This window comes from Dunckerocampus dactyliophorus, chromosome 4 (assembly GCF_027744805.1).
Source record: "Dunckerocampus dactyliophorus isolate RoL2022-P2 chromosome 4, RoL_Ddac_1.1, whole genome shotgun sequence".
NCBI classification, from domain to species: domain Eukaryota; kingdom Metazoa; phylum Chordata; class Actinopteri; order Syngnathiformes; family Syngnathidae; genus Dunckerocampus; species Dunckerocampus dactyliophorus.
In genome coordinates, this window is record NC_072822.1 from 25,450,605 (window position 1) to 25,461,702 (window position 11,098).

Sequence of the window (11,098 nt, forward strand, 5' to 3'; positions counted from 1 at the left end):
GTCAACCAAAAAATCCTGAAGGAGACTTTCCGGCAATCTGTTTATGACCTCAAGCTGAAACCAACTTGGGACAGGACAATGACCCAAAAACACACCAGCAAGTCCATCTATGAATGGGTGAAGAAAAACAAAATGAAGACTTTGGAGTGGTCTAGACGAAGTCCTGACCTGAATATTGAGATGTTGTGGCATGACCTTAAAATGCGGTTCATGCTGGAAAACCCTCCAATTAGACTGAATTACAACAATTCTGCAAAGATGAGTGGGCCAAAATTCCTCCACAGCGCTGTAAGAGACTCATTGCAAGTTACTGCAAACGCTTGATTGCAGTTGTTGCTGCTAAGAGTGGCCCAACCAGTTGTTCACTTTTTCCACACAGGGCCATGTAGGTTTGGATTTTTTTCTCTTAATAACAAAAAGTTTCATTTAAAAACTGCATTTTGTGTTTAGTTGTGTTGACTAATATTTAAATTTTTTTTGATGATCGGAAATCGTGTGACAAAACATGCAAAAAAAAAAAAAAAACGGCAAGAAGAAAAAAATAAATTTTTCAAATTTATATCCGAATACCAGAATGTTATGGTTTCTTGCTCTGCACATGCACTATCCATTCCAACTTAGTCGATAAATAGTTAAATAAGACAATAGAATTAGTGTAAATACCAACGCATTCAGTGTATTAACAGAATTACTGATGCACAAACTAACTAAACACTAAGCTGCTTTTCCTTGCTTCTGCAACAATGGCAAGAAAGACCTATTCTCTTCTACAATAGTATTTGTGTGAAAGTTTCTCTCTCAGCATTTGCACAAGCAGGTTGACACACACAATCTTACCATAGCACTTCAATCCTAAAACACCTCCAAGACGCTTATCCAAGCTGTTATGCATAAAGTTGATGTGTAAGAGTCATGATGATGATTAAATATGGCCAAATAGAACCATCAGAGAGCTGGCCTCCTTATAGGAGCTCTAGCTAATCAGGAGCGCTGCCCCCAACCTAGCTTGACAATTGGCCCAGATAACGAGAAACCAGCAGACAACAACCATTCTCCTGTTCAAAGAATGTATGAACTGGTCCTTTCACAAAGATTACACGGAGCAATGCAGCTGATTAGCGGCAGATCATGACTGGTAACCATGGCAGGGTGCAGAAAGCACACACAAAAGGCCAGAAAGCCTTAAGTAGGCAAACCCCAAACATACATTTTCCTAGTTAAATTTTAGTGAACGCAACAATTCTTTATGCAAAATTGCAAGAAAAAAAAACTTTCCCAACTGCTCATTAACCACCACAAAGACCAGTTTATTGGAAACTTGTCCCAACCCACTCCCTGCCCAAATCCAGCAGCGTACACACAAATGTTATTACAACATCAGAAAGTAAATCCAGACTTCTGGTAATTCATTACACAAGGCTCTCATGAAACAGCTGTGCCTTTATGTCAGGCCTAAGCCTCCGCTGAAGTACACGCTGAGCAGCGTGTCCATTTTCAGCAGTAGCTATCAAACAAGGTGATGCACATTAGCAGAGGAGCGCCACCTATTTTACACAGAAAGGTCACCTCACTAGTCACAAGGATCAGTGTACAAGTTCTGTTTGATATTTCTCCTGGAAATTATATTGTGTTTTTTTTAGACAAATAAATACCCTCAAAAGTCCCCCGACACTCTCAACAGCATTTCCACAAGAAAAACACTCAAATGTGTCCTGAAGCTCTTGGCAAAGGCAAGTAGGTGGACCTTTTTTAAAAGCAGCATTTAAAAACATGGGTGATGTCTTAGTGATGTAATCAGGTTTGCCTCGACTTGCAGACGATGAATTTGGAAAACTGAAAACATGTCACCAACTGAGGGCATGGCTGCAAAAGACTTGTTTTTTCCAGGTGCTGTGCCACACACACCACATGGTGCATTAAGGGTAATGTCTAATGCCATAAACTTGAGGGAAATCACAGATTACATTGAGCCCACGTTCCTTCAAAGTGCAAAAGTAGATTGAGTTTAATGTACTCAGCGGAACCTGCTTATGTTGATGAAAAAGCCGAAATCAAAACCAAAACTAGCTACTAATTCACTTGTGACTTTTACCGGAGACACTCGTACTCTATCCAATTTTGCATCTGACTAAAAGAGACAGTACGAAAAACCTTGAGAAAGTGCTTTAATACAGTGGAACCTCGGTTAGCATACGCCTCGGTTACCGTGTTTTCGGTTAAGGTCCAAAATTCACATCAACATTTTGCCTCGGTTTGCTTGCATTTTCCGGTTGGTGTACAATATGGCACACGTCTTGTCATGTTATTAATAAACTGCGAGAACCCAACTGTGTTCTTAATGTATTTTCATCATAAAACACCCTTGTTACCAGGATGCAAACACAGAATGAATTCAATAGTGTTTCTCACCTTCATCAAAATGCTTCCAGCTTCAAGTTTCTATGGCTCCATTTTGGATTTTTTATTTTACAGCCATGATTAAAAGAAAAACAGAGACTTGAGGTGAGAAACACGACTGAATTCAAGAAATAACTTATAGCAAAACACAAAGGTGGTGTCCGTGTTTATCTCTCTGCCACATCGTGTCATGTTGACGTTTTCAGTGAAGGTAAAAGTAACCTTAAATGTTCATTTATCCCTTTCATTCATCATTTATATGCATTTTGATTTGTTTCAAATCATCAGACAAATTTAAATATTAGTCAGTGACAACACAACTGAACACAAAATGCAGTTTTTAAATGAAACGTTTTGCTTATTAAGGGAGAAAAAATCCAAACCTACATGGCCCTGTTTGAAAAGGTGATTGCCCCCTAAACCTAATAACTGGTCGGGCCACCCTTAGCAGCAACAACTTCAATCAAGCGTTTGCGATAACTTGCAATGAGTCTCTTACAGCGCTGTGGAGGAATTTTGGCCCACTCATCTTTGCGGAATTGGTGTAATTCAGCCACATTGGAGGGTTTTCGAGCATGAACCGTATTTTTAAGGTCATACCACAGCATCTCAATAGGATTCAGGTCAGGACTTTGACTAGACCACTCCAAAGTCTTCATTTTGTTTTTCTTCACCCATTCAGAGGTGGACTTGCAGGTGTGTTTTAGATCATTGTCCTGATGCAGAACCCAAGTTCGTTTCAGCTTGAGGTCACGAACAGAAGGCTGGACATTCTCCTTCAGGATTTTTTGGTAGACAGAATTCAGCAGAATTCATGGTTCCATTTATCACAGCAAGTCTTCCAGGTCCTGAAGCAGCAAAACAGCCCCAGACCATCACACTACCACCACAATATTTTACTGTTGGTATGATGTCCTTTCTCTGAAATGAGGCGCTATGTTCCTGCCAGATGTAATGGGACACACATCTTCCAAAAAGTTCAACTTTTTTCTCGTCAGACCACAGAGTATTTTCCCAAAGGTCTTGGGGATCATCAAGATGTTTACTGGCAAAATTGAGACGAGCCTTAATGTTCTTTTTGTTCAGCAGTGGTTTGGAACTCTGGAACTTGGAACTCTGCAATGCAGGCCATTTTTGCCCAGTCTCTTTCTTATAGTGGAGTCATGAACACTGACACTGAGGCAAGTGAGGCCTGCAGTGCTTTGGATGTTGTCGTGGGATCTTTTGTGACCTCTTGGATGAGTCGTCGCTGTGCTCTCAATTTAATAATTAAGTAATTTAATAATTAAGTAATTTTGGTTGGCCAGCCACTCCTGGGAAGGTTCACCACTGTTCCATGTTTTTGTGGATAATGGCACTGTGGTTCGCTGGAGCTTTAGAAATGGCTTTGTCACCGTTTTCCAGACTGATAGATCTCAATTAATCTCAGTTAAGTTATGATTTAACAGGGGGACAATCACTTTTTCACACAGGGCCATGGAGGTTTGGATTTTTTTTCCTCCCTCAATAAAAAAAACCAACATATTTAAAACGTCGTAAACAGGTTTCCTATGCTCTAACTACAAAAATATTCAATTTATAAATAAGGAACCATACTACCCTACTAGTAAATTCACTTATCACCATCAGATTTGGAACAGGTTAACTCCGGGATCACTGTATCTATCTAACAACATTAAAAAAATGGTAAAAAAGTTCAACATTTTAAACTAATCATTTATTCAGATGTGTCTGTATGTCTCAGATACCCCATTATCAAACAAGCTTTGAACATTTGAAAAAAACTGACCAAAGTCATGTTGCACCCATGTCTGCAGCCGAGTGACAAATTGGAAAAGATGGGGAACACAGAACCAGATCAAATGGATTTGTACATTGCAGTCATCCCACAGGCGTGCTAGCTTACACTTCATGCTGATTAAATATCGGCCTATCTGCTTGTTTGTCACATGCTTTGTGTCAAAGAGCTTTGGACTGGATCACCTTATATAACAACACATTCTGTGCATCTGTCTAATCCAAAATACTGCTGGATCGTTTTGGGAGGCAGAAGCCAACAATTTTGTCATTGCAGAATATTTGACTTCAACATTGACATACAGTATGTAGCAATACAAAGACACAGCAATAAAAGTCCTAATGATTCTCATTCCCAAGTTGGCCAAACTACCCTCCTTTACACCACTTAACATTGTTTTATTGTTGCTTTGTCAATACTTGCTCACAACAACAGATTCTCCTATTGTGTCCACGCATAACAACAGGAAGCGCAGTTAACAAGCATTTCGATTGGAAGCCATGTGACATGTTTTAAGCCACTCAGTCTTCTTTTTTAAGTGAGTTGTCAGGGCTTTCCCCTACCCCACCACCCATGATAAAAGAAACTCCCTAAATTTATCACGCTAGACAAACCCCTTTAAGTTAATTACTCGGCACCAAGGACAACAACACTGATGTGTGCTGACACGAAAGCACTCAGGGTGGACAAGGCCGAGTGACTGGGACGCCCGGGGGCAGGCGCTGTGTCTACTGTAGCCTTTCTGTGTGAGCATTACAGCAATCAGCGGGTTGCAAGCAGAAGGGGAGAAAGAGAGTGCAGGCCAGCTGACAAAGTGTAAAAAAAAAATGGCCAATGTCTGTCAATGATCCATGCATCATGCCTAGCAATGCACCCTTTTTGCAAGCTGATTCAAAAGCTGATTAACACTGCAAAGAATTAACATTCATTACCAGGTTATGGAGAGAACGGGTATTAGTGTTCATTATTGGGAGAAGAATATGCATTTCACCAAACCTGGCCTACTTTTTGTAGGCCACATCAGTCATCTCATTATACTTGTAGCTCACAGCACCACAGGCAAACAGCCCCATGTGGTAAAAATAAACTGCATATTAATCCTGGTGCCAGACAACATTTAATGATGGATTTAGTGTGGTGGGTTAGAACTTCATTCAAGAGATTGCAGGTGACAATTCAACACACACAGGGGACCTTAATGTGCCTCCTTTTGTACTTTACCTATTACATTCTTGACATAAGCGCATTCATCAACGCTAGAAGTAGACCGCTAGTAATCGACCCAATTAATTGTCAACTAGAGCATTTTGGTATTCGATTAATCGTTTTTATATTTAAGAAAGTAAATATCCTCCGATTTCAGCCTCTCAAATGTGAATATTTTTAATCTCCTTAGTCATCCATGAAAGTAGACCTATTTTCTTTGTGTTTTTGGCAAAACAAGATATTCAAACACATCAGCTTTGACTTTGAAAAACAGTAATAAACATTTTTGCCTCTTTGCTGATATGTTACGGAACAAAGCACTAGCCGTTTGTGTTTGGTTCGTGTTGATTTGGTCCGTCTAGGGCCTAACCGATTACTCAATGAATTGAAACAACAAGCTTCAGATCAATCGACTAAGAAAATACAGTCATCCAGTACTGTACAAAACAGTATTTTGCGATTATTTGTTTTTCAGACTCGACCGCGATAAGTGAATTTCCACAAAGTAGCATTCGTTATTTATAAATGCAATATTTCTGCAGTTAAGAGCATAGAAAACTTGTTTACGGCCTTCTAAATAAGGTTTTTATCATCATTAGAGCCCTGTTGACATGAAATAACACCCCTATAGTCACTTTTACTCTTGTATTACCCAATATAGTAGACATAACAGAAAATAAGACACATTAGACATAAATAAGACATAACATAGATATCACACATTAGCATTAGGAGAGTTCCTTGTTTTTTTTTGGACAGTACCTCCTGCAGTGGAAACTCTCATCAATGTAACATTAATGACACCTAGTGACCAATGTACAATACTATATATCACCTCTGAACACGCCTTCTTGTATTTTCGTTCATTTAGCCGTTTTTATACTCGAAGACACTTCATTTAGGCCAAGAATAGGTCAAATTTGCTTAAATACGCATAGTTTTTTTTATAATAGACCATAGCCACCCATAAAACAGCTCCAATTGATTAATTAAATTTATTTGGAAAAACTGTGATCGAGTGAAGTCGGGAAATTAGAACCGCAAGATGGCGAGGGATGACTGTAATCATTACTGCACCCATTATCTACAGTTATATTGGTAGTAGTTGCTTTTACTGAATACGGGGTCTCCTATGCATTCATTTATTTGTGGCGACATGCCGCAATCACATTTGGACCGCCACAGAAAAATGCAGGGCTAGTTTTTTTTTCTTTGCTGTCGCCCTGGCTCACATTATAATAGGGCTTTCTGTGAAGCCTGTCGTTACAACGCCATTCAATAGATGGCATTGTAACTCTGCATAGTCAGAGGCACTTCATCTTGCTGAAGGAAGGTGATCCTTAATCTGCAAGTGATAAGACAGTCACCAAAGAAAACGACAGTCTCTAAAAAAATAAACAGTTCGTTAACAACAATCGACTACCTTTCTATGTGGGTAACGACAGCTACTGTAAGTGCTAACAAAAAACACATAACTTTAAAAGTTATTTAACAAAATGCCCAAAAGGCATGCTGGGAACACCAGCAGCAACTCCCCATGACGGAATATGCACTTCATTTGACTAGGATTAATTTACTAATGGAAATCATTTGACACTTTTAGACATAATTTGACAAGTGTATAACAATCACATCTCTACGGATGAGCATTATAGTCTACTTAAGGACTAATGTTAATAATTCTGACAAATTATTGCTGATGAATTGCATCTTAAAGCAACTATGACACTGCTTTGAGTGCGCTCTTTGGCTTGCACCCAGCGAATGTCTCAATTAGATTGCGGTCCGAAGAACAACAACATGACATCAGCCATGGGAAGTCCAAAAGACCGTCAGTCATGTTAAGGCTTAGTTTTGTAAAGAAAGTTTGTTAAAACACAGACAGGAACCCAGGTAGGAGGATGAATACCTGTGGTACAGTCATCTTACCCAATATAGTAGACATAATAAGAGAAAATAAGACATAAAAGACTTGTGTGTGTTGTTATAAATGCAATCTATTGGGGAGGTGAGTGACGAGCGGGCAGGAAGTGACGTTGGGGGTTCAGAGTTCAGCTTTAGCTTGGAGTGGGTTACGGCTGCAACAATAGCGCCTGTTTTGATTAGGGATTTTTATTAGGCACTATTATGTCTTTTTTAAGATCATTCAAACCTGCAATAAAAGCCCGTTGTTGTGTGTCTCACTGAAAATTACACTAACATTACTGACACCTAGTGACCAGTGTATAATACTACATACCATTCACAGCATCTTTGAATGCGTTGTTCTGAATGCCTTATAAATGTATTTTACTTCACTTAGCCATTTTTATGCTTGAAAATGCTTAATTTGGGCAAATTATATGTATTTGTAAAATTAGCTTTAATATGCATTTTTTTTATAATAATAAGCTGTATTCAACCATGAAACAGCAGGATTTATGAATGAATATATTGTTTAAAAACTTCACTGAAAGACGTAATGTGGACAAAGACACAATGTGGCTGTGAGATCAACATTGACACTATATTCATTCAGTTATTTCTTAAATTCAATAGTTTCTCTCACGTTCTTCATCAAAATGCTGGAACTTGCAACTTTCTTTGGCTCCATTTTGGGTTATTTTGCAGCCATGATCAAAAGAAAAGCAAAGACTTGAGGTGAGAAACACCATTGAATTCAAGAAATACCTCATGGCAAAACGCAAAGGTGGTGTCCATGTTGATCTCGCAGCCACAGCGTTTTTGTCAACAATCACGTCTTCAATTAAGGTAAAAGTAACCTTTAATGTTCCCTTTCATTTGTCATTTCGAATTGTTTTCTGTAAAACCATAATTGTAAAACTATAAAAATGTCTTTTGTGTTAACATTTGTTTTTCTGGAATGGATTAATTGGATTTACACTATTTCTTATGGAAAAAAATGATTCGGTTAGAGTACGTTTTGGTTATAGTTCTGGAACGGATTAATGATGCTACCCAAGGTTCCACTTTAAATAAAATTTATATTGATATGCAAATATTTTCAGTGATTCAACTTGATAGTTACACTCTTACTCGCACAAATATAAACCAACAGGAGCTTATCAACCCAAAGGCCTTACAAATGTAACTAACACACGGACTATGTGATTGTAGAAATAAATGCTTACACACTAATTTACATGTATATCAATACTAATTCTGCTAACATACAACCTGCAAGGATAGTTGGGAAGGTCACGCATACACTTCCCTAACATGAAGTTACCAAGCATACCTTGTGGGTTATGAATGACAGTATTGTTTTGCATGTACATTACTGTCTGTGACTTTTTGTTTTTTGGTGTGGCGTGAGATTTTTCCATTGTGCCTTTGGCTCAGTAATGTTTGGGAAACACTGCCCTACAATATAAACAATTGTTTGATTTCTAATTTGGAGAGAGTGTGTTCCTTTCAGACATACCCATATCTCCTTGGATACTGTTGTCATGGGAGGTTCTGCTGGATGTGGTGGAGTCTCCATCACTAGGCCAGGGTTGTCCTGTTTTATGTACTCTGATGTTGGCGTCAGTCAGGCCCACCTGCTGCTTCAAACGCTTTAGTGAGAGGGGTGTGGGTGGACTGCTACTGTCACAAGACTGCTGGGACGGTGAGCGGCTTTTCTCCCTGAACATCTGATAGGCAGTAGGACTGGGTGAGACGTGGCTGGACTGGCCTGAGGAGAAGTCCTCTTCGCTGGATGTTAGGTTCTCATTGGAGCTACAGTCCGGAGTGTATCCTCCTCCGCCGTCGTCAAAGCTACCCGGAGAGCAGGAGCGTCGTGGCCATGTTAGGTGTGTGTCTTTCTCTATGCTGTGGTCTCTGATCTGGATCACTCGAGTCTCCCCTTCAGCAGCCATCATTCCCCCAACATACACACTAGCGTATGGCGGGCACTCAGATGCTTGTGGCTCACATGTTCCTCCAGTAGAACGGACCACGCAGTCTTTCAGGAAGTGCTGCTCAGGTTCATCATAGGACCCGTTATAACTGTAATTCCCCTCCGTGGACCTGCCCCGTTGGACGAACTTGTTTATGTCCCCTGTAGTGGCTGAAAGGTTCCCTGGTACAGAATGAAGAGACCTCTTACGCTCCATTTGCATGGCCTGACAGCCAAGCGTGCTGATCTTGTCTGAGACCTCCTTGTCGTTCACTTTAACCAGTCCGCGCTCATAATGGTACTCCATGTTCACATAGAAGGGTTTTTCCGGCCTTCCTGCCACCGAGAACCCTCGGCCATCTACGGCTGTGTGAGAATTGGCTCTCCTGATGCGCTCAAAGTTTGATCGCAAAGCTGCAACCGAACCCGGTCCCACCGGGAATTCGGAAATATCTGACTCTTGGCGAACAGGTGACATGCGACCCTTCTGTTTGGCACCCTCAACCTCTCCCTCGGGATGTGGTGTCCACTTGGCTGTCTTACCAGGTCCTGTCTGTGGTTGCTCCACTGATGCTTCCTCTTTGTGACTGTCTGCACCACTGGAAATGTCTCCATCACTTGTCTGAGCAGTCCTTTTAAACCCCCAGCGCTGCCCATCGTAAGACTTCTTCTCTTTCGCGAGAAGAGTCTGCAGGTAGATCATTCGAAACCGCTCTTTGTTTACCTCCTTCTCCAAGTGTCTGATGGACGTCTTGCATTTGTCCAGCTCCTGTTCAATCTCTCCTAAAGAGTTCAGCTCCATGCATGGTGGATCTGACTCAGGAAACTGGGTTCTCCAAGCCTCTGCAAACCCCACCGGTTCCACCATTGTTATTACCCTGACTGACACTATTCAGAGAAAAGTACAAACACTTCCAAGAAATATGATGAGCTTAACTTTCTGTTGAAGATTGCCATAGTGGTGTAAAGAATGGGTGGAGGAAGATTCCACTTTAGTTGTCTTTACTTACAGAATACTCCTGCAGAACACCTGCCCAGTTTCTGTACTCCCTTTTGGCAAGTCCAAGGAATATGGAGTTGTCCTTGTGATCTTTCCTTTCAATGGTGTGTGTCCTCCCGATGTCTTATATCCTCCGTGCTTGCTGTCAGACTGACTCCCAGCTGGATGGCGTTTTGCCTCCTAGTCAGAGCTGCAGAAGGAGGCGGGGCATCAGTGTGTGATTTAGCGTTACACTAAAAATCACATTTTAAAAAATGTGATGATGAACAAAAATAAAAACTCTCCATAAAAGCCCTGGGATATAGTAAAGAATAATTGCCTTGAGGTGGATAAATGCATGCTATGTGCACTTCCCAGTTCACCACCCGAGCTCTCCACTTGGTCAGGAAACAACACCACATTATACTCCAAAGTTCATCGTGTTGCAATTGTAAAGCTGGGTTGTAAGAAAAGATCGCCACCTGACGGTTCACAAGTCGTGCGTTTAAGTACAACATGGCGAGCATATACTGTAGTGCACACAAATGCTAGTTATGAGCAGTTTTGGATTCACATATATAGACGTGTACACCGTATCTTTGTTGGTTTATGTTGCGTTGTCTATTTAATGTAACATAAGTACTGCAAATACACTATCATTTACTCCCTATTGAAAATAACTAAGAGTCTGAAGCGCATGCGTAAACGCAGCACATTAAAACTCCTTTGAAGCTTCTTACGGTTAGCAACCAGCCTAGGACACTTTTATATGGCAACCACGAGGTGTGGGCGGGTCGATCCAAATATCGACAGTATTGATACCAGGGATATTATAGCG

At 40.5% G+C, this 11,098-nt stretch overlaps 1 protein-coding gene across 3 annotated transcripts in view; it reads right to left on the minus strand.

The window, feature by feature from the left end:
• The window catches only part of si:dkey-91m11.5 (PH_BCR_vertebrate and RhoGAP_Bcr domain-containing protein), a 57,238-nt gene extending 46,567 nt beyond the window's left edge, over positions 1–10,671 (minus strand). Inside the window, exon 1 of one of the 3 annotated variants that reach the window (XM_054772248.1) lies at positions 8,826–10,671. In XM_054772248.1, the coding sequence (XP_054628223.1) occupies positions 8,826–10,149 (1,324 nt within the window). In that variant the 5' untranslated portion in view covers positions 10,150–10,671. The remainder of the gene's footprint in view (positions 1–8,825) is intronic. The other 2 variants (XM_054772249.1, XM_054772250.1) reach the window with 2 other exon arrangements.
• Between the last annotated feature and the right edge of the window lie 427 nt (positions 10,672–11,098).